The 24,446-nt window shown below is 34.5% G+C and overlaps 2 protein-coding genes across 2 annotated transcripts; both read right to left on the reverse strand.

The window, feature by feature from the left end:
* Positions 1-1,485: 1,485 nt before the first annotated feature.
* On the reverse strand, positions 1,486-7,588 carry LOC126820898 (metallophosphoesterase MPPED2). Its single transcript, XM_050549068.2, has 5 exons — positions 7,484-7,588; positions 5,016-5,338; positions 4,260-4,518; positions 3,210-3,439; positions 1,486-2,625 (listed from the first exon to the last, which is right to left on the reverse strand). The coding sequence occupies exons 2-5, from the start codon at positions 5,290-5,292 to the stop codon at positions 2,453-2,455; spliced, it is 939 nt and encodes a 312-aa protein (XP_050405025.2). The 5' UTR covers positions 5,293-5,338; positions 7,484-7,588; the 3' UTR covers positions 1,486-2,452.
* A 947-nt stretch (positions 7,589-8,535) lies between these two features.
* LOC126820308 (bifunctional purine biosynthesis protein ATIC) lies at positions 8,536-23,629 on the reverse strand. The gene is made up of 18 exons (XM_050548166.2): positions 23,522-23,629; positions 22,188-22,314; positions 21,737-21,813; positions 21,449-21,515; positions 20,448-20,536; positions 20,007-20,085; positions 19,564-19,636; positions 18,943-19,099; positions 18,456-18,686; positions 17,890-17,975; positions 17,344-17,433; positions 16,660-16,788; positions 16,247-16,339; positions 15,146-15,219; positions 14,402-14,510; positions 13,556-13,615; positions 11,844-11,939; positions 8,536-10,928 (listed from the first exon to the last, which is right to left on the reverse strand). Exons 1-18 carry the CDS (start codon positions 23,541-23,543, stop codon positions 10,809-10,811), a joined length of 1,779 nt encoding a protein of 592 aa, XP_050404123.1. The 5' UTR covers positions 23,544-23,629; the 3' UTR covers positions 8,536-10,808.
* Positions 23,630-24,446: the final 817 nt, after the last annotated feature.

Below are 24,446 nucleotides of genomic sequence, written 5' to 3' on the forward strand. Positions count from 1 at the left end.
AAATCAGGAGTATTGTCATACATCCTCAAAACAAGACAAAATGAAATGAAATGGGGTTTAAGGTCCTACTGTTCTGCTCCTATACTGGGCTAATGAAGACGGGCATACGCCATACAGTGTGCTATGAGGGAAATTTTGCCCGGGCAGCGGCACTATCGCCTACTCTTATATCGAATTCCAACTGCCAAGGGATCTTTTACGTGTATACAAGTGCATTCCAATGTATACACGGGACCTCGGTTTTTCGTCTCATCCAAAAGACTAGACAGCTGTCCTTGTCACAAAACAAGACAATATTCAACCATCATTAATTACATGATAGACTAATCAATGTTATCAATAAAATAATAATGGCCCTATTATCGTGAAAATGATGCTTTAAATGTTAAAATTATAAGAAATCAATTATATTAGGATAAAATATACTGTATTTCTTTATCTATCTGTACGTGGTCCTCAAAACACTGTTTCTTTTCCAGAAATCCCAGCTTCATTTGCCCAATCGGAGTAGAACAATAGGACGTTAAACCCACTTTCATTTCAGTAAATAATAACTCAAAACCAGGAGTAAACCTCCCAGCTAAAAATGAACATGTATAACTAGATGTAACAGTTTAATATGTATAAAAAATAAAGCTATATATATAACAATCAACAAAAATGTGAATCTATAAATAAAATACAAATATAATTAATAAAAAAAAAAATAATATTATCACATGCAATTATAAAACCGTTGGATATATTGAAAAATGTTTCCTGGCTACAGAGAAATATTTAATGAACATAGATAACAGGAATGGGGGGGGGGGGGGCAACGCTTTCTTGAAAGATTAACAGTGGTTCGACCGGCCGATAGTTCTGTGTAGCTGCTGGATCAAATTAAGATGCCGTGAGACAGAGCAGTAAACAATAGATAAAGGGTATTTCAACCCAATACACCATCTCTCATCTGACTGCAAGTCTACTTTTACTGCTGTAGTGCCACGATTTTTAAATATCTGAACGTAGATAAGACAGCCTTTCTACGTTTTAATTTCTACTTAATATAACACACACAAAGTACAATACAATAACTCAGAAATAAAATAAACTAACATAAAATTTAATAAACTTATACATAAAACTGTAAATAATATAATATAAGAAAACTATTGATAACAAAATAAGAGTATTTAAATATCACGATCTGGATTAAAATATACATTCTTCAAAAAATATTTTAGTTGTAGATTAAAAGCTTCTTTAAATAAATGAGTTTTAATATTTTTCTTAAAAATTGTAATTGTTGTAGAATTTCTGATGTTAAAAGGTAACGAATTCCAAACTTTTGGTGCATGAACACGAATGCTCTATAATCACTGTAACCCAGGTATCGTTTAATCTTGTGTATCTAGCACTAATTTCTTCACATTCGTTTAACATCAAATCTTTGTTTAAAAATTCGTAAAAATCGTTTAAATTCACCAAAAATCATCTAATTTGTACATGTGTCCAGTTTAAAGCTGAATGATTAATTTTGATAATGAGTGTCCAATTTACAAGTATTTAATTTCCTGATCACTGTTCAAAAATTAATCATTATACCTCAGTAATCAATTGGGTTGTTTATTTTTTAACAATGATTGAGAAATTAAACACTTGTAAATTGGACACTAATTATCAAATTTGAATGGTCAGCTTTAAACTGGACAGAAGTACAAATTAAACGATTTATGGTGATTTTAAACAGTTTTTACAAATTTTTAAACAAAGATTGGATATTAAACGAATGTGAAAGAAATTAATGCTAGATACACAAGATTAAACGATACCTGGGTTACAGTGAATAGTCCCATGCATTCTCCAAAAGGTGAGAGAAGATGAGGTCGAAATTAACTAATATTGAAAATTATTCACTGATAAACAAAATTTATATCCAAACTTTTAACTTATCCATTGAATTTACTTTTTGTGCTTTCTTGGATATAAATATAAAAACACTCATTCACATCCACCTTCATTCATATTCATAATGTTAAAGGCTCAATACCATTCTTGTTGTAACTTAATAATATGTCCTAATCTCTATTCTGGTCAACAAATTGTACTATTTTACAATATTCCAATTAATTGATGATACAAATTTCATCTTAACACACTTAATTTAAAAAATTGGAAAACTTCAACTAAATGATTTGAAAAGCCTGACGTAAAGCTTTTCAAATGTGACTTGGATTTAAAAATATTTTTAAACCATTTGGACAAGTAAAATAGGATTTAATGGATAATTTACACAACAGGTAGGACACTAGCACATCTAGTACTTAGAATAAGGCTATTTTTTATTTTCTGGAGCTGTCAAGCCAGCAAGAGTGTTATTGTCCCTTTAAGGATTCCATATATTTTAAAAAAAACTAAAGACATCTTCATTCCAGTTTTAACTTGTCCTTAAAATCCAAAGCCCTTGTCATTAATTGCTATAATCGGGTTTTTTCCAAAGCATTGGTTGAAGTAGTTCAGCTTTGGAGTGACCCTCGGGCAAAGTGTAATCAAAGACTATTGGTCGGTTCATAAGTCGGTAAGATTTGGTACAATTAGCTGCGTTTATAAATATAGTTTCTCCATCAGTTCTTATACCATAATCTACAAACAGATATAAACTATTGAAGATTATACAGTATCTTAAAAAACAATAAATCTTACATGTGAATATAGCAATTCTTTTCAATATTTTAGTAATCCCACTTTTTTGACAAACAGAAAGCATTTCCAAGAAAAAACACATGTTTTTCTTTTAGGATTGTCCTTCCATCAGAATGATTAGATAACTAGATGCTTTTTCTTGTCAGGCACTATAGATAAAATGAAATGGGGTTTAATGGCTAATGTAGGCGGGTCAGGCCCTATATCCTGCACTACTGACAAGGAAAAACAAGGTCACAAAATCCTGAACAACTTTCTTGGTCTCCTGGTTAGTAAGTATGCCGAGAGAGAGAGAGAGAGAGAGAGAGAGGGTTTAATATCCACTGGACACATACTTGATCATTTCGGGGAAAACCCACAAGGTTGAACAAGCCACCCTACTCCTTCTCACACATGCACAAACTGGGAATCGAAACCACGCCACTTGACTCAATGACAGGCCTTGTGATCTAAAGGGCATTGGGTCACCAGTCATACCCCCCAGCATGCTTATAAAACTATGACTGAACACATAAAAATATTACCTTCATGTATATGGCCGTAGATATGATATTTAGGTTTAACCACATTCTGTACCACGTTAAGTAAATCCACACAACCAACGTGAGAATGTTTGGAAGATTTATCACCATATCCAAAAGGTGGAGAATGAGTCATCAGAATATCTACATTTTCAGGAATCTGATTCCATTTCTCTAACAATGGATCTCCTCTTTCACGTGAAAATGCCCAATATCTAGCATGTTTCACATTCCTGAAATAATTTAAACAGAAAATACAACTAAGGGAGACAATTTAGTGAATTGGTGCTTTGTATGTCAGACTTGATTATTTTTCATATAAATCGTATCTTTCGAGATGGGGTTTATATGGATTTTACCTTTACTCCACTCAACACCATCTAGGTCATTACGGGACTAACAGATTGTTCAATTTTATTTCAATAATTCGCTTGTGCGTAGGGGTCTTTAGCAGTGGGAGGAAACTGGAGGACCCGGAGAAAACCCGCGACCCTACTCCTTGTCACGTCCAACCAGAAAATCGAAATCATGCCAGTTTACTCAATGACAGACCTTATGATGCAGCTCGCACATGCTAACTATTCGGCCATCCAATCCCTCGATTTTACCTTTAGAAAATTATATTCATATATACACACATCCAGAAGAATGTATCCATTCTGATGAATATGGATGTCAATTGTATTTTGCTTAATTTTTAATATTATACTCCAGTGACATCAAGTATATTTGATGTGGAAATCTTACCAATATGCAACAAAAAGGATATGGAAATCTTACCAATGTGCCACAGAAATGATATGGAAATCTTACCATCATGCACAAAACACAATATGGAAATCTTATCAACATGCAACAAAAAGAATATGGAAATTTTACCATATTGCACTAACAATGATAATTATGGAAATCTTACCATGTTGCACTAAAAAGGATATGGAAATCCTATCATGATGCATTAAAAAGGATGGATATGGAAATCTTACCATAGTGCACCAAATAAATCATCAATGCAAAGATCTTAACCAAGGTACAACAATAAGGAAATCTTACCAGGGAGCACCAAAAATTTTAACACCACATATATCCACCATGCTTGACTCTAAATATATACAGTTTGTAAATAGATGTCTTGCTTCTGTTTTATCATGTAACTGTGTCTTAGATCTAACATAAGATTTAATATCCGATTTATATGTATCTAATTCAAATCGCTTCACACAATATTGATTGTTTGTATCTAATAATTGCTGATCTAAACAGAGATCATGATTTCCACCTATCACTACTTTCACTTTGTGTGGTAATTGAGCTGAAATATACATGTTTTATTATTAGCATATTATCCTACTATAAATAATTTTCACATCTTTAAAGATACAACCGGCTTGTATCAAGTAAAAACATGACATAATTGACATGTCGCTTTCCTGGATAACTGGAGAATTTAGGAATCAATGCATCCCTCAGGGATCCGTAAACTAGGAGAATATGAAAAGAATTTTAGTCGGAGATTGAGAAATACATTTATCTTCAATAACCAAGAGCCACACTCACTTCCAAATTAGGGAGTACCATGTTGGCTCGCAGAGAATAGAGGGCCGGGCAAGGGACAATGTACAGACTGGCGTGCACGTATAAGAGTAAGCTGTAGCACTACTGTCTATGCAAAATTTCCCTCACAGAGCACACTGTATCATGTATGCCCGGCTTCATTAACCCAGTCGAAATAGAACAGTAGGACATTAAAACCCCATTTCATTTCATTTCTGTGACCTAGTAACAGTCTATATTCGTACATGTACTTACGTAATAATCTGTTAAAATCATTGATAGACACTGGATCACCGTCCATTGTAATATCACCAGCATGTAATAAAACATCACCATCTGGTATCTTTCTTCTCTCAATCATTCTTAAAAACCAATCATGGGTGTCTGATATACAAACAAATCTCAGTTTATCACTGCTGACTGGCCTAGCTGTATCAATGGCTTTTAGCTCTAGCTTTTTATATTTTATTCCATCTTCCTTTCTCAATTCGGATGCAAACAACGGTTTCTTACTAAATATTTTTGCCATCATTTTTCCAGATCGTTTTAGAAATTCACTTGAACCAGCCTTTAATATCCTGAAACATATATTGGAATTCATTTAGATTTAGAGAGGCATTATCAGTGATAATCCAAGTGATAGCCTATTAACACCAGCATCGCTTTCTATATTTACCCCCACCCTGAACCATTGTTTGCTATTTCACATTTTTTTTTAGTAAAATTCATATCAGCACAAAGATCTCCTCTGGACTGGAGGAAGCACTTCTTAATTGTGTGTGTGGGGGGGGGGGGAGGGGGATAGGGGGTACTATCCTAGGTCTTTAGGGGAGAGACTAGCGGAAAGAGTAGGCCTATAAATAAAACTCTATCCCATCGTTTTTCTAATTATCTAGCTAATCTGTCATAAATGCAACGCATGTGAGATGGACTAGAAATAAAGATCGACTGCTCAGTTATCTAATCATGACCCTAGCAACCGTGGGTTTTTTAACCCAGGGATCAGTATAGAGCATAGCAGGGTTTTCTGCGTCAAGAAGTCTCACTTGTATGTTAAAATCAGACCTCTTTGTTTTTAATCTAATGGAATAAGTGCAGTTTACACAATTCATGATCATCTGTTGGCCAATAGTCTATTAGGCCTATAAACAAAATTATTTTTTTTTTATCTCTCCCAATAAAACTGACACACACTTATTAATTATAAAGGAATATACTTTGAGCTATCAATGATTAAATATAAATTAAACAACTTACATCGGCTACCGGTATATCTAACAGGAAAATTCAACGATTTTATAACTGCCATTTAATCGGCGTTTTCATAGGTGTACGAGCCAGGGGGGCAGGGGGGGCAGCTGCCCCCCTAACTTTCGGCCAAGCTGACTTTTCGGGCAGATGGGTAAAGTGAAAAAATTTTGTATTTCATCTACTTGGCAAAATAAAGTGCCCGAAATCTAATAAAACACTAATTTTACGGGCTGGAATAGCAGGAAAACGTGTTTCTGGCTGTCAAATATTCCAAAATTTTCTTGGGGACTCCATACAAGGTCAGTCCCGCTTTTTCGCCTGTCGAAGAAAACCGGCGCCGCTGTCTGTAAACCCGAAATTATTTGGGGCATTTCTTGTTCTGCTTCCCTTACTGTTATCGAGCCCTAATATAACATTAATTTAACTTTTCTTTTAATTGAATACCATGAATTTGTACTGAGTTGACTATGGATTAAAAAATGTTGCCTGGAGCCACTCTACTTTGTGCGACATTTTTCGGGCATCGATTATTGTTTGTGAATGCAGCTGCACCAGTCTGATTAGATGGTTGGAATTCAGAGTGGGATTTCGGTTTCAAAACCATTGGATACTTTTGGAGTTTACAATGGATTTGCGGTGGTTTTATTTTTTAAAATTTTCTCCGGGAGGGTATACCCCCGAACCGAGCGACGATTGATTGGTTGTTTGGAATTCCGGTCAACCAGGTAGGCTATATTGGACCAAATTGAAGTTGCTGTATTCACAGGCTGGAATAGCAGGAAAACGCGTTTGCGGCAGTTAAATTTTCAAAATTTTCTCCCAACGGTCCTGCCTTCGTGGACTGTATACGATTGACTGGAATTTGAGTCAGCCCAGCCACCTTAATAAGGTTATATAAGACCACTTTGAAGTTACTGTTCACGGGCTAAAATAGCAGGAAAACGGGTTTGCAGCCGTCAAATATTCCAAAATTTTCTTTTGACAGGGTGGGGGGGGGGGGCAAGGTAAGCTCCGCTCTCTTCGTATCTCAAGGAAGAACAGCGCTCTATGTAAACCCCAATTTTTTTCCGGGCATTTCTGGTTCTGCCCCCCTAACTGTCATCGAGCCCGTACGCCTATGGGCGTTTTCGTGTTATCATAGACCTTATATAAAGGTCCATGGTGTTATTAAATATTAACCTGTTCATTCACAGTAGGCTATGAGTAGCCTATATATTAATAGTCTAGGTTCCGTTTAAAATTTTCAACGTAAACATCTCCAATGAATTATACAAACACGTAGCCGACATAAGGTTAGTCATTTCCATATATAGCACCTTAATTTTATGCCATATACACTAATACAGGCCGTACTTGACTCAGGTAACATTCTTATACTACTAACTTAATGACATTATATATATAGCTACAGCTAGGGCTAGCAACATAGATAAGATCTACTCTTATTATTAAGATCGAAATTCTGAACTTACTTAGGCCAAATCTTTTACAGATCTTCATATCGTAGGCTACCTCAAGGAAGTTAATTTTACTTTCTTTTCGCACAGTATTCCCAGAATGCTACTGTACTGGATCCGCGATCTATTATCAATGAAAAGGACGGGAAACACGTGGTCGATTGAAATGGAATAAATGAATGAAAGGAGAGAGAGAGAGAGAGAGAGAGAGAGAGAGAAATGGGGTTTAACGTCCACTCGCCACAAATTAGGTCATTTCGGGACTAACATATGGTTTAATTTTATTTCAATAATTATTCACTTGTGCGTAGGGGTCTTTAGCAGTGGGAGGAAACCGGAGAAAACCCACGAGGTTGGACAGGCGACCCTACTCCTTGTCAAGTACAACCGGGGGGTTCGATGAATGAAAGGGGGTTTGGGTTTAATGTCCAGCTTGTCTCCGGCACCCAACTGACTGAAATGGCCTTTCTTTTCAAATATGTTGAAAAGTTTTTAAAGTTGTTTTTCATTTTCAAAATATAGAATATAGCTCTTGCACCGATTTTCATAAAGATTGCAAATATTTTATTTAACCACTTTTTTTGCAGTAACTGGGTTTATGGGAAAACGGGTATATAGGGCCTAATATGTAGGCCTAGTGTACTATGATGGAAATTTTGCAAGGACATTAACGTTATTACCAAAACTTAATTACATTCCAACTGTCAAGGAACATGGAAAAACTATTAGGTCAATTGTATCTCATACTAATTTTGAAAAAGATCGGACAGGTTGGTTGGAAATTTATTAATATGTATTAAATTTTGTGTAAAGACCAAAATTTCTGAAGTCTTCCTGAAAATCCAGCAATGATACAGAAGGCCTTGTTAATATTCACTTATAGAGAAACACAAGATACTTCTGAGCAACCTGTCTCAAGTAAAAATGATTACTGGTTGCTAGACAGTGCACTGTATGTCTAATTTAAACCTTAAAAAAATATATAAATAGAATCTGTAGGCCCCAAATTAAAATGATTGAGATGGTTGGGATGTACCGATGAAAAGTAATGACAAGCAAGTAGGATAATGAATTTATATATTTATTAATGATAACACAGAACTATATTTCAATTCATATACAAGATATCTTAAAGATGGGTTCCCAGAAAAGTATTTATCGGGTGGTTATTTCCAATAAAAGTTTGGCAATTTTGGTATATATGGAAAGTAGAGATATCCAATCTTACTAGAAAAATACTGGATTCCCCGAAAAACCCTCATGGAGCGTATACAGGACAAAAATGTAAGGGTTCCCCTAATCAACAGCCCGACCATTAAAAATTTCATCACGCGTAATGTCAAAGGTCACACGCGAACATTGAGCGCTTGATGTACAAGTTGATAAACTTTATGAAGAGTTAGAGGTACAACACTTTCTGAGATAAAAATGACGGAAAAAGACGAGGGTAGTGGATAATCCGAGAATTTAATTAAGATTCGATATTTGTAATAAATAGTAAACGATTAAAGACAACATTGTTGTATGTATGCAATGAATTCTCCTCTGATTTCCAAGACGTGACGTAAACATGACCTGGTTTGATCGAATTTTAATAGCAGGGCATTCATTCGCAATTACAATGTTTGAGAAGGATTTGAAGAATAATTATGACAAATTAATTAGTTTGAATATGTTTTTAGTCCATATATACCATTAAATCACCCAGTTTGTACGCGGGAACCCATCTTTAATTATACATTGGCATATTTAGGGGCAACACATGATCTATAAATATACTACTAATTTTGCCCAAATAAAAATATATGGGTGTTCACTTACACCATACCAGAATTAAAATGTTCTAATGGAACATAGATGAATTCTTTAAAATTTTGATTTAACATGTAGTTTTATTTTAACTTAACAAAAATAGTAACATATACACATATCAATTCAATAAGAATGAGAATTCTTCAATAATGGAACAAATATTTATTTACTTCAATGATATCCACATATTATAATGCAAAACAAGTAAATATGAGATCTAGAATGATAAAAAGGTAACATATATAGTGCATATCCATACTGTTAGCTCCTACTGAACATCTGTAGCTGAAAGGTCTGACTGCCCAAAATTTGTGACTACGAATATGAATAATGATGCCAACTATATGAGAAATTAAACAACAAGCAGTTTACATATACCGTATAACATTTATAACCAAAACTACATCAGGAATCAACATTTAGAACTTGATAGTTCAGACATTCTACAATTAAATGAAGCAAAATATTTATGACTATTGAACATATTTTATGATGAATACAACACAGAGTAATGGTCTACAAATTGTCAGTATGTTCTCTATCACTTCACATCGAGACAGATTAGGTTGACTCAACTGGAGTCCCCCTCATTCTTAAAAAAAAAAATCAACTTAAAAACTTGAAAATTTTGAGTCACACAAGCTGTACATGTAAATGGAATGGATTACAAGCACATTGAATTTATCTACACTATATAAAATACAAAATTTTTAATCTGAATTATTGATTAAATTATCAATGAATTCTGTAGGACCTTTATTAACTATCTCATTTTTAAACACGATTAAAAACCAATTTTATATGAACATTTTATTTAACTTGTATGTAGGAAGGATATATTATGTAAATTAGAAACAGTTGATGTCCTTGATGGAAAATGAATCAGATCTATTATCATTAATGCAGTGCTATACATATAGAAACTGAATAATAAATCCTTTTTTTAATACTTTAATTCAGTGCCCCCACCTTGCATGAAACTTGATAAGTATTATTATTTATAGAAGTATTAAATCTGATTATTACTAGAAATAAATTGAGGATGCTAATGCAATAAGGTGCAATAGAGTGCAATTTCCCAAAATATTTTTTTTGCATATTTTTAGACCAGAAGACTAAAACTGACATATATTGTAATAAGGGGAATCAGAATGAAAAAAATGGACAAGAAAATCTGCTAAAAATGGATTTATTTGAAAAAATCAAATGACCATATTTAAAAACAACACTTGTTCACCTTATAGTAAACTTTGTTAGCGCTTTAAGCAAATAATACTGTTTGGAGTCTAGCGCTTTATAAGAACCCTTATTATTATTAATGCACTAGCATCCTTTATTGATACAAGTGTATATATGTTTAGTGAAGTAAGTTGATGAGTATTGTATAGAAGTAATAAATCTGAATAATACTAGGAATAAGTGGATGTAAGTATGATGAGTATTGTATAGAGGAATAAGTGGGTAGATATTATGTTTAATGATGGAAGAGTAGATATTATGTTTAATGACGGAAGAGTCAATATTACGTTTAATGATGAAAGAGTCGTAAGTTGGTATGGGCTAGAGTAATACTATGATCATTACAAGCATCAATAACAGCTTGATCATTATTAGACCCTGCAGGTGAGGCAATATATCTAACTCCACTCTGTAATTACAAAAAAAAATATACATATTAATTTAATTTTAATTTAAAAATATCCTGTGTTTTAAGTAATTATTTAGAATAAATCAATGTCAGGGGCGGATCCACAGGGGGGTTTGGGGGGGGGGGGTGTTGCCCCCTTGCTCAGCTACATAAATTTTTTTGTAAATCAACACTTTTTATGAGAAAAGTTTCTCGGCCGTGTGCTGTGTGCTTTATCCTTTATCGTCAGATGTGGGACAGGATGGGCACTCAAAGCACAAGATAATGATATAGACATTATGTGATATCACAATTAATGCTTTGCATCCATGAAATTGAATCACAATGTCATTGTATTAAGTCATAATAAAAATTGATGTCAAACGAGGTGTTGAATTTCTGTTGAAAAAGCTCAATGTGTATGTATATACGCCAAAATAAGGATAGAGACCATGCGGGGGGGGGGGGGGGGGGGGGGGTTACATTGTCTCAGGAACCTGGCACCCCCCTCCCCCCTGCGAAAATTCCTGGATCCGCCCCTGAATGTACTCTTAATTGGCACTGAAAAGTGAGTTTTGGTAATAAGGAAACCAATTTCCTAGCAATTAATAATTCTTTTCAGAACTTCCAGATTTCCAGAAAAACAGAGAGAGGGAGAAATGGGGTTTACTCGACACAAACTAGGTCATTTAGGGACCAACACATGGTTCAATTTTATTTCTATAATTTGCTTGCGCGTAGGGGTCTTTAGCAGTGGGAGGAAAACCACAGGACCCGGAGAAAACGCAAGAGGTTGGACAGGCAACCCTACTCCTTCTCACGTACAACCTGGCCACAAAAACAGACATTCGCTGTATAGTAAAAGTTATTGATTTAATTTCTTAAGAATTCTTTATTGGATGTGAAAAACGACAAGAAATAAAAGAAATATTTTACCTGACGAGCTCTATCGATATTATCACGGAATGGAAAGAAAGCATCAGAACTTAAAGCTACATTATCTAGCTTATTAATCCATTCTTTTCTCTCCTCCTATAATCAAATAAATAAATAATATATATCATATATATACTTAATGATATCTTGTCTCTTCCTCTAAAAGCCTCTCATCGTTCTTTTTATTTTTCAGACAATATCTAATGTTCTCAATTAAATGCATGGTAAAATATACTCAGATTGATTATTTACGACTAGGCTAATGGCAAGGGGAAACCACTCCGGAATGTCCTGAGGAACTTTCTCGGCCAACACTGGGAACAAACCCGCGACCTCCAGGCAAGCGAGCCAGCGTCTTACTCACTTGGCCTCCATGGTTCCTGGCTGAGAAAGAATTGGATATAAAATAGCAGACCTGTCAACCCCTCAGAGCTGAAATGCATTTGGGTAGTGTAAAAAATGCAGTAGAAACCATGATTTGGCAGTAGATTTCCAAACACGCGTAAATTCGCACTTCCAAGGGTAATTAATTTAGAAATGATACACTGAACTGTAGGCCCAAAAATACAAAAATTGCATTAAATGGGTAATAGATAAAATATACACAAGCAATGGTACCATATCTAAAATTATTTATGTAATTAAACCAAAATTGAATATGTAGCCTACAGTCGTACAGAAAGAAATAATTAGTAAAGAAAAAAATAATTAAAATTACCAGTCCAGTAGTACTGGCAGTAATACTTTTCTTTTGTTTTAACTTAGCATGATTTTAAAAAATATCTTTGTGACGTGTTCCCCATTCCAGAGTTTTTAACAATATTGTTTCATGTAAGATAATTGGTGTGCTTCTTAGATTCTATAGTATTTCTACATTAGGAATAGAGGGGGGGGGGGGCGTAAAAAATTAGTTTTGCATAACGTACCGGTAACGACTAAATATTGGTATCGATTTAATCATGCCCCCCATGATTGCGTAAATCTGCTTTTACATTTATTCGACAGAGTGTTCCATGTAAGTCAGAATCGGCGAGGCGTATTCCCATCTTGAAATTAAATATCCAGGTTGTGTTGCATTCGAAGTATTGTATTAGATGCTGTATGTACGCGCGCAAACGAAAATGTCAGCCATTGCTGCCGTAAATTGGTCGCTATTTGTTTAGTTTATCGCTACGCATTTTAAGAGTATTTGGAACACGTGCCAATAATTATATCCACTTTATTTACTCTAAAATAGATTGAAAAGAATTTGAGAACAAATCTCTTAGCTAAATTACAATTTACAATATCTTAAATCATGTTGATAACCGAAAGTCGCGATCTTTATTGTTTACATGCAAAGAGTTGCTTCCCTTAGTTCCATAGTTTTGGCAAGAAAATTAAAAAACTCTTTGTTTGAAAATGCGGTAGAAATCTATTACCGCGCAGTAGAGCGGTACATGAGGCCTTTTCGCGACACTTTACCGCGTGATGCGGTAGAGTTGACAGGTCTGTAAAATAGGCCCATTAAAAGATTCCACCCAACACTTAAAGGTGGCACTAGTTTGTATATATCATCTACCAATGTTACAAAATTTTCAAATCTTTGAAATTAATGAACACAATTAAACCATTTTGGGGCTAATATTGTTATCAGAGATTCAACTCTCACATGTGAGGTGTAAAATTTAACAAATATCGATTCTATAACTCAATTAATATAAAACAGTTACCTGGGTAAGTTGTAATGGAGGATTTTCTATTTGATCTTCCCACATTTTTACACTCATATCCTGAAATTATTTTTTTTTATATTGTATTATTTCATTTCAACAAATGAGTTGTTACACTTTCAACAGAGGATTTCTGTCATTCAGCAGTACATTCCTTCCCATTAACAAATAGATAGAATAGATGCATACATATAATATAAGAACCTGTTACAAGATTAATACTAGCTTTATACGCCGTCTTATAAAATCAAGGATATCATAAATTTATGATTATTTTTTTAAAAAATAAGTACGGATCATGTGGCTTTTTAAGTAATGTGCCAGTATCTGATGAGAACTAGATTAGTTGTTACTTTTGTTTAAAAATAAGTACGGATCACGTAGCTTTTTAAGTAATGTGCCAGTATCTGATGAGAACTATATTATTTGGGTTTTTTTCTATATGGCCTTATTGATTATTTGGGTTTTTTTTCTATATGGCCTTATATTAAAAAGTAAGGGTATTCTTCAATCTCTTCCCTACAGAGAGAGAGAGAGAGAAATGGGGTTTAACGTCCACTCGACACAAACTAGGTCATTTCGGGACTAACATATGGTTTAATTTTAGTTCAATATTTCGCTTGCGCGTAGGGGTCTTTAGCAGTGGGAGAAAACCGGAGGACCCGGAGAAAACCCACGAGGTTGGACAGGCGACCCTACTCCTTGCCACGTACAACCGGGGATTCGAAACCACGCCAGTCGACTCAATGACAGACTTTATGATACAGCGCGCGCACGCTAACCATTCAGCCATCCAACCCCCCCTCTTCCCTACAGTATAGTAGACACTAGAAATAAATGACTCACTTGACCAACAGTTCCTAGAACATAGATATCAATAGCATTGGACATTTCTGCTCTTTTAACACCTTTTTTAAACTTCATACCTAGAACCTTAGGATGTTGTCGTAACCACCTATAAAATAAACAAGCCACTATAACGTTGATTTGAATACTAGGTGAAAGTGGAAATCAAGTCCATTTCGGAAGAATAACACTGATGTCTGATAAGTTCTAGCACTATAATAAAGCACTTTAATAGAATTTTGTTAAAAACTCTTGCTGACCCTCATTTATACATTATGTAAGATTTACTTACGGTAGATAAAGAGCTAGCCATTCTTGCGATAATTCGGAAATAGATAATGTAAAACGAATAATTTGAAAATTTAATTCAAATTACTCTATCGCGAGCAAAGGTATTGGGCTTTGATAGTTTGATAAGATGTGTGCAATAATTTCAACCACCGTACTGGCTGTTCGAAGCTAAGTCTCGCTCCTCCATTTTTAAATCAAATCAAAATATGGCTGACCCGTTCTAATCTATTTAATATCGGTGAAATCTGATGCCATCGAGAGTTGATTATGGTCTGGGTTAGTTAATTAATGTCTAATTAATAATTTAGATAACATTGATTTCAGGAATAAAGAAAGACCTGCAATAGGCAGATTCAGCTCTTGGATAATGTATGTTTAAATACAGAAATTCAATCAGAGCTGTACAGAAAACATAGAAATATACATGTATCTATATAAAAACAAATGACATACCAGTTATTAGCTTTATCACCAGCTAATCTTGTACAGTGAATACGTGATTGTTGACCAGCTCCAATTCCAATAACCTGAAACAGAATTATTCTAAGTAGAGACATCAGACCAGAATATTTATCAAATACTATTTAGAGTCCAGAAGAGTTAAATATAAAATATATAGTATAAATTCATATTCTCTATCATTCATCTTGCTAGCTACACCACCATTTCTACAGACATTTGATGGATATTGTTCCAGACTATCACTTTAGCTGATAAATATATGTTCAATTTCGTTTATTTTGAGTGATGTTACAGTGCTAGCTGTACCACCATTTCTACAGACATTTGATGGATATTGTTCCTACTATCCCCCAAGGTTTAAGCGGACATTAAACCCCATGAACAAACACACAATTAGTATGTCAGCCCGTCTCGAATCAGGTCTACTTTCATAATGAGCTAGACTTTCATGCTAGCTTATCAGCGACTATGAATTCAATTGATCTTTGTATTTAAAGAATGCAGGGGTTTAAAGCCCTACTTTTCTGCATCAACCAGATTAATGAAGACAGACATACCCAACAGCTGCACCAAATCTGTTTCACAGAGATCTTTTAATATCTCTGTTACAGATGACTGTTTCGACATGTGATGTCATTCACGCGGCGTCAATCATTGGCTCAATAGTGTGTGCATTGTTTACATAAGACGTTACTGATTCAGGCTAAATGGTGAATTTTACTTATTTTAATACCCATTTACACTAAATAGGAAATGATTTTTACCTACAAACAATTCAAACGTCTTTATTTATTTTTCTAATAAAAGAATATAATGTTTTAGAATTTAATTTGACGGAAGAAAAAAGTTAATATCTGGGACTTATTAAGTCGCATCGATGTCATCCTTATCAGTGATTGTAGCGACCTAGCGAAAATTCACTGCTGATCAGTGTGAGCTGCACCCTGAAAGACTAAACACTTTTCTTTCCAGGTTCTTTGTCCTGCACTACTGACAAAGGCAAACCAGACCAGATCGAAACCGAAACATCCTGGTTAGTGAGCTACCACCATAGGTAAATAAATTTCATAAATAATAAACAAATATGTTTACCTGTCCATCTCTAGCATAACACACAGAGTTTGATTGAGTATATTTCAAGGCAATAGATGCTACAATTAAATCTCTCACAGCAGCCTCTGGTAACTGTGGGAGAAAAGAATGAAAAATAAATTACTACTACTAGAGTGTGTGTTGTAAATGAACTGAAATTACAGCCATCTGTAAGTGTTGGGTTCAATTTTTGATAGGTCTCTTTTTAATCTAATTGAATTCTGGAGATTTAATACCTTCCATTGCTATTCTAGTTGTGTTTTTGTATTTAATGTTACATGATCAATTGGAGTATATTTTAGCCTGGATTAAGCATTACAAAATGAGATATTGCCCGATGAGATCAGCTAATGTACCAAATGAGGCTTTGTAAATTGAATATTTGAATACATGAAATGACAAAGAATATTTACATCTTTCCTAGCTGTGGTAATATTTGTAAACAGTTCTTTAGTTATGGTGGCATCATTTCTTTTCTGTGCCATCTGTAATCCAAATAATGTTCTTGTCTCTAAATCAGGAGCTTCGTATTCGGCATCCATCTGCAGATAGCAATATAATTATATACACAATAATCATAGTAATAAACAAAATAAATAAAAAGGTACTAGACAATGAAAATATGTTGAAAGTAAAAGAACACTCTCCAAAAATATTATTTAAAGACAAAATATGAGTATCTAACCAAGTTCTTTGGGATCTTAATAATGTGCATGTATTGTGTAATATTTGAGTATAGTGTATGATGTATTGTGTAATATTTGAGTATAGTGTATGATGTATTGTGTAATATTTGAGTATAGTGTATGATGTATTGTGTAATATTTGAGTTTAGTGTATGATGTATTGTGTAATATTTGAGTATAGTGTATGATGTATTGTGTAAAATTTGAGTATGGTGTATGATGTATTGTGTAATTATTTTAGAAGAGCACCCAGCTACACTTGTTTTTAAATTTTATTACAAAAGATATAGGAAGCAAAACTTCCTGAAGAACAAATGTTCAAACTGGTGTGTCTCCACATTTTCAATATTTCTGTTGAGTGATGACACTTGTGTTAAACACAGTTTTACAAATCATATTAAATTCTAATACCTGAAGCACACAATAATTTCCTCCTTTTTTCTTCTTCAATATATCTAGAGCAGCATTATCATACCCTGGAGCTATAACACCATCAGATACCTGTAGAGAGAGATGGGGTTTAACGTCCACTTTGACACAAACAAGGTTATTTTGTGACTAACATGGTTCAATTTTATTTCAATAACTCGCATGCCTGTAAGTGTCTTTAGCAGTGGGAGGAAACTGGGGAACCCAGAGAAAACCCACGAGGTTGGACAGAAGAACCAGCTCCTTGCCACTAGCAAGCGGGGAATCGAATTTCAACAAATGATATTTACCTCTCTAGAGATAATTTCAACAAATGATATTTACCCCTCTAGAGATAATTTTAACAAGTGATATTTACCTCTTTAGAGATAATTTCAACAAAAGATATTTACCTCTCTAGAGATAATTTTAACAAGTGATATTTACCTCTCTAGAGATATTTTTAACAAGTGATATTTACCTCTCTAGGGATAATTTTAACAAGGGATATTTACCTCTCTAGAGATAATTTTAACAAGGGATATTTACCTCTCTGGAGATAATTTTAGCTGTCGATACATCACAAACATCTGATAAAGCAATAAAATCACCAAATGATGACATTCTATCAGCACCTGTAATAAATTATTTATCATAAACAGTAGTAAATATTCTATATAAACGAGGAAACATTATATAATTTTGTTAAGTACTTGCAGATCCACGTATGTGCATTTAAATATATTAGTAGTAAGTATTTTGAGTTTCGATCACGATCCTTCATTGATCTACCGAGATTTGACTAAAATCTGTCCATTTAAATACAGCAACTTGCAGTCTACTAAGCTATAATAATAATCCTATCTCACCAAGTATGCGAGCTATTGTGTTTACTGCCAAATTAATTAGATACTAAAAATCCTTAGTTAATATATAGTTTGTATTCGTTTTGCAAGATATTCTTATCATAATGTTGCAATCCCCTATTGCAAAATATATTGTCTAAACTTTAAATACTCTTGGTTTGTGTTTGATTATGGTAAATTCATAAAATTCTTGCATTTGTTGTGTATAACTTTAAATACACTGTAATTTCTCTAAATTGTTTAAATTACCTCTTGCCCTTGCGTATGCTGTTGCAAGTTGAGATAAGCCATCCATATCATCTACCATACATAATCTAGCTTGTTCAGGGGAGAGGGTATTAGCCACAGCAGCACCAGCAGGACTAACATGTTTAAATGATGTTGCAGCTGGAAGATCTGTAGCTTTACGTAATTCTCTAACTAATTGCCAACCATTTAAAGCATCACACAGATTGATAAAACCAGGTGATCCATTTAATACTAGAAATACACAAATCAATATCATTTACATATGTAATACCGTAAACACACAAATCATATATCTTTTAGATGCACGCCAACATGTACACAGAGGATTGTTGATCGTTTTCTCATCTTAACAACTAGGCAACACTTTCCTTGTCGGCTTCGCAAGGATCACCCCTGACAAGTGGTAAGGGGGCTTGAAAATCCTGACGGCTTTTGTCGGCTCAGTCTTCTCTAGAGTGCAGCGTCACAACAAGAAATAAATATGTACCTGTTAGAGGAAGCTGTGGTAATGTTGTATAAAGTTGAGCAGGTTTTTGATGTGGATTCATTCCATATCTTAAAGGTAACTGTGATATACCCTTACTATACTGACATCTAAAATAATCTGATATAGCCGCATCATATTCTGCTGTATGATTAAACGCCTGTAATAAAACAAAATATAATATTCTCTTTAAACAATCACAGAGAGAGAGAGAGAGAGAGAGAGAGAGAGACTGACTAGGTCATTCTGGGACTAACATAAATTATGGTTAAATTTTTATTTCATTATTCACTTGCTCTCAAGGGTCTTTAGCAGTGGAAGGAAACCAGAGGACCTGGAGAAATCCCACAAGGTTGGAGAGGCAACCCTACTCCTTGTCACAGACAAGCGGGGAATAGAAACCGTGACACTGGACTCAATGACAGACCTCATGATGCAACACGCACGCACCTACCCCCCCACAACCAAACAAAATGCACCATAAAGTGACACATTGGTCAAACGAGGCAATATATTACAGTTGAAATATACACAACGAAAAATTACACAATCTACTATATTTCTAAAACATACAAACAAAACACCTGCAATGGGAACATGCAATACATCCAATCTATAACTAACCTTAACAGCCAACTGTTTTCGCAGTTCAAGACTTGTGTCATGGGAAGAAGAATTGGTGATTTCATCAGAAACTCTGTAGGATAAAATAACATACCTCAGGTATCGGTAAAGTTAAGAATATTTTCAACCTATTTCATTTCTTTCTCTACCTTCATAAATACTTATATTTGAGCAAAAATTTAATAATTAATTTCAACGCGTTAAAGATACATTATGCAAGAGCTTAATCTGCCTATTACAGGTCTTTTTTGGGGGGCGTCATATGTTATATAAATTATTAATTAGACATTTATTCGCATGACAAGCACGCAACCAACTCTCTAGTGATTTTCAATGGAGTAAAACACAATCGATATTTAATAATCTTTAAAAAAATCAAATTTCCAGAAATTTTAAGGCAAAGACCTGTCTTATTTGATTAATGATTGAAATAGAAGGATTACCTTTGATAATCTGCTGTATCACAAACAACCGTAACCCTAGCGTGATTTTTAGCAGCAGCTCTCAATAACGTAACGCCACCTGTAATCATTCAATGTGGATTTATGAACATAAACAAGGTACCAACATAAAACAACATGAAATCAAATGGGACTCAACATTATACATTTCTGCACCACCTACATGTAGTCATTCAGATGGGACAAAAAACTGAGGTGCTGTGTATGCATTGGCGATCACGTAAAAGAACCCTTGAGAGATGAAATTCAATTGCCGTCTAGGCTCTGTACATATGGCCGTAAACACGTCTTCAACAGTCTGATTGGTGCACAAAAGTAGGACATTAGACCTCATTTCATTCTGTACCATTCCAGCTAAGTTTACATAAATAATCACCAGTCCATTCTAATCACAGAACTAAGACATATTTAATATACACTTACCTATATCTATTTGTTCAACAGCTTGTTCTGTAGTAACATTAGGATCAGATATAGTCTTCACAAATGGATATAAGTTACACACAACAACTCTACAATAAAAAAAACAAAACATTTCTTATTAATCAACTATAAGGGAGCACAATACTTTGGCCATTTTCAGATAAACTTACAGTTATTTTTTAGTAACTGGGTACTAGTGGGTAGATTAATAAACTATAACACATACGTATCGCAAACGGCTACTCATTTATTTAGGCCTAAATGTGTTGTAGTTTACAGTCATCTTGTTTTCTATGGTCAATGTTCAATGTAAGAAAGGATACACTTAGACTGCTCCCTAATCTCACTCTTGTAATAGCATTCGGTAAATAACATGTCATTAAATATTGTGGAATAAAGTGTATAAAATTTGGGCAATTCACACCTACATTACTACATATGAAATGAAATTGGGTTTAATGTCCTACAGTTCTGCTCCGACTGGGCTAATGAGAGAGAGAGAAATGGGGTTTAATGTCCACTCGACACAAACCAGGTCATTTCGGGACTAACATATGGTTCAATTTTATTTCAATAATTTTATTTCAATAGTCTTCAGCCGTAGGAGGAAACTGGAGGACCCGGAGAAAACCCACGAAGTTGGACAGGCGACCCTTCTCCTTGTCATGTACAACCGGGGATTCGAAACCAGACTGGGTTAATGAAGACAGGCATTACGTCATACAGTGTGCTATGAGGGAAATTTTGCCCAGACAGCGGCACTACAGCCTACTCTTATATCGAATTCCAATTGCCAAAGGATCTTGTACGTACATGCCAATTGGTACACAGGACCGCTTTATTTTGTCCCATCCAAAGTGATGTGTAGTTTGTGTCTTGTCCACAGGTTTGTCTTTCGGTTTTGTTTGTGTGTAGTGCAGTCCCTTGCTCTTACTATTTAAGGCCTTATTTCTGTGTATTCGCCGTTAATTAATGGCTTACAATCTAAACATTATAAATACCTGATCATTTTATAATCCTGTTTACTCAAGTCAGCTTGATCAGATTCAGATAATCTAGCCAGTATACCTACATTAAAAATTAAAATTTGGTTAAAAATCAAACCAATGAATACTATCACTAGTCTAATAATAAGGTAACTTTAATCTGACACAAGATCCTGGACATAGAATTTAAAAATACTATAATAGAATATACAATTACTATATCAAATTTTATAAAACCTGATAAAAAATGAAATTATTATGATCAAAAATAAATGTATATATAAATTATTTGATATAAAGTACCTCCATGTACAGCTGGGTGAAGGGTTTTAACACGTCCTCCCAACATTTCAGGTGCACCAGTGATATCGGACACATCACTACAGAAAATAAACATCTTAATTAACATACATGTATGTCCATTTTAAGTCCCTCCCATAATCAGGAGAGGGGTAGGGAAAATAAACATCTTAATTAACATATGAATGAATCCTTTTCTCGGTCCCTCCTGAGGGGGAGAGGGGTGGGGTGCTCAGTACATCATTATAGAAAATAACCATCTTAATTAACATATGAATCCTTTTCTCGGTGACTCAAATAATACGGGGAAGAGGAGTGGGGTGTTCAGTACACACACCTCTGCCAACATCTTAATTAGTGATAGAACTCTTGAGCAGCATTATAATCAGCTATGTATTTCTTTTTAATTTTTCAACTCAATTGTTCAGTATATAAGAGAAAAATATCAGTGTACCTAACCGGTATTCCTGCATCTCTGATTGCCTTTGCAGTTCCACCAGATGCAATCAGACGTAGGCCAGCATCAGATAAATTTTTGGCAAAGCTTGTGAGGCCTGTTTTATTCGAGACACTTAATAAAGCTGAAAGAGAATTGATAGATTTAACTGTAAGTATTGGATTTCTAGAAATTCTGGTTATTTCAAATCTTAGTTTTAACTGATATTGAATATTAAAAAAAAAAATTAAGACCTCAATAAAAATCAAAAGTCTGTAATGGGTGTGTCCACCTCTGGCAGTCACATTTACAACATGGCTGCTTGTCGTTGCTATGCTGCTTCTAGTGTACCTGTGTTCTCATATTTAACGCAATGATATATTTTTAATGTTCATGTGTCATCCTTGGCATGTCATTGCAACTTCAAGAACTGTAGGATTTGTACTGATTACATCTATCACATATTAAAAGTCTCATTTTATAGCCCCGTATCTGCACAATAAAATCAGGATTGTCAACATTTTGTCAAATTTTTAGTGTTTGACTTTGAGGGAATCGAAATATCGTGCATTTTTATAGGATTGTGATAACATCATACTCATTTATAAAAGTGGTGAGTTAAATAATAATTGAATTATAAACTAAAACAACTAATAGATCTATTAATATTTATATTACACATTTGGGACCCAGCTAGCAAGAAGTAATTTGACACACAAACAAGCTAAGGATATTTGAGACCCATTCCCCTATCTTTTCCATAAACATACATGTACTATGTAGGCCTATGTAATGCCCAATGCGATTTTAGAGCAACTTTGTTATTTCTTGTGTATTCTATTTTTAATTTTCTAAAGAACTAGCAAATAATCATTCCCACACAATACATGCCAATAATCAACTTCTTACATTAAGTTTGTTTAAATGCGTGACATATCCTCCAACTGATTGGGTCACGGTCACCGGTGGTCTATAGCCATTTGGTACGGGGCCTCGGTATGATCAATATGAATATCACTTTTGATCGTCACTTATGCCATGGTTATGCAAAATTATAGTTATAGACAGTGACTGACGGGAAATCGGGTTGAATTTTGTCTGACAATTCACAAATATCATAGAATAAATGATAATTGCGAATAAATAGGCGCTATTGCACTTTCGTACCTCTACACAGTACTAGTTGCCGCGGTCGTAGACACTTGAAATTTGCTGCAGAGGATGTTATGTCTGATAAGGGGGATTATCAATTTTTGCCATGACCTCACACACATCAAATTTCAGCCGAATCGATCAGTTGCGAAAGCGCCGAATAATTACTGTTATAAAATAAACCTAAAATATAATTTTACCAAGTTCTCCAGCTACTGCCATGATCAATCTTTTGTGTTTGGAAGTTTCAAAACAGAGACAGCGTCCTCGTCTGGTAAACAAAATTTTCCACGTGTGGAGAGTTTCTGCCAGAGTTACCTCCCATTGTATGTTGCTATATTAAACGTATGGTGCATCGATGGTGAAATAATCATTTTTCTTCAGGAAATAAATTATAAATTGATTTTGCTGCTTCAGAAAAAAGAGAGAGAGAGAAAAAAAAATGAAATAACAACAATAGATAATATAATCCCCAGCAAAACATTAATTTTTATCAAAGATAATAGAACATTTTGAAAAAAAAATATTTTCCAAATATTCCACTGGCTGTCTATTTTCGTTATGTTTTATACTAACCACTGTGTGTATTGGGGAGTAGGGGTGGGGGTAGTCTATAAGCTTTAGTTAATGGCTGTGGTGTTGAACTGTGTTTACCTGATATCCTATTTTGATTTTTAACTAGTGTTGGATGATGAAGCACTATATACTATAAAAGTTTCTTTAGTACGGTACCGTACTATTTTTAATTTCCTTTCTGACCCTTTTCTTGAAGAAAACAAAGAGTTCTCGCAGAGTAAAATATGTTTACACTGTGGAGGTCTAGTCATTTTAAAGGAGGCAGACATCTTTGATTTAGGTCCAAATAAAAGGCACAATTAACTTGGGTTGATTTGAGGCGTTATTTCGATATGGGGCAAGATCCATAGCCCTACGATAAAAAAAAATTGAGGTAGCAGAGCGACCAGACCAGTACATTAGACTCTCAACTAGAATGTCAAGAGTTCCAATTCTGGCGTGGATCGAGGAAAAAACGCTCGAGAATTTACAAGCCTAATTCTCGATTACCAAGAGAAGCACCTGGAGGAGGTGACATGGACGGTGTTGTCTAGATTTTCGGATGGAACG

This window comes from Patella vulgata, chromosome 5 (genome assembly GCF_932274485.2).
Source record: "Patella vulgata chromosome 5, xgPatVulg1.2, whole genome shotgun sequence".
Taxonomy (NCBI): domain Eukaryota; kingdom Metazoa; phylum Mollusca; class Gastropoda; family Patellidae; genus Patella; species Patella vulgata.

Bases quoted from the DNA above. Each gene is read 5' to 3' on its own strand.
- LOC126820898 (XM_050549068.2), bottom strand. From the start codon at position 5,292: ATGATGGCAAAAATATTTAGTAAGAAACCGTTGTTTGCATCCGAATTG. The intron at 4,519-5,015 runs GTAAGTACATGT...TGTATATTTCAG, and splicing joins TGATTTTAACAGATTATTAC to CTCAATTACCACACAAAGTG. The intron at 2,626-3,209 runs GTAATATTTTTA...ATCTGTTTGTAG, and splicing joins CTACGGCCATATACATGAAG to ATTATGGTATAAGAACTGAT.
- LOC126820308 (XM_050548166.2), bottom strand. From the start codon at position 23,543: ATGGCAGTAGCTGGAGAACTTG. The intron at 16,789-17,343 runs GTATTAGAATTT...TGCTATCTGCAG, and splicing joins GAAATTATTGTGTGCTTCAG to ATGGATGCCGAATACGAAGC. The intron at 16,340-16,659 runs GTAAATATTCTT...TTTCTCCCACAG, and splicing joins TTACCACAGCTAGGAAAGAT to TTACCAGAGGCTGCTGTGAG.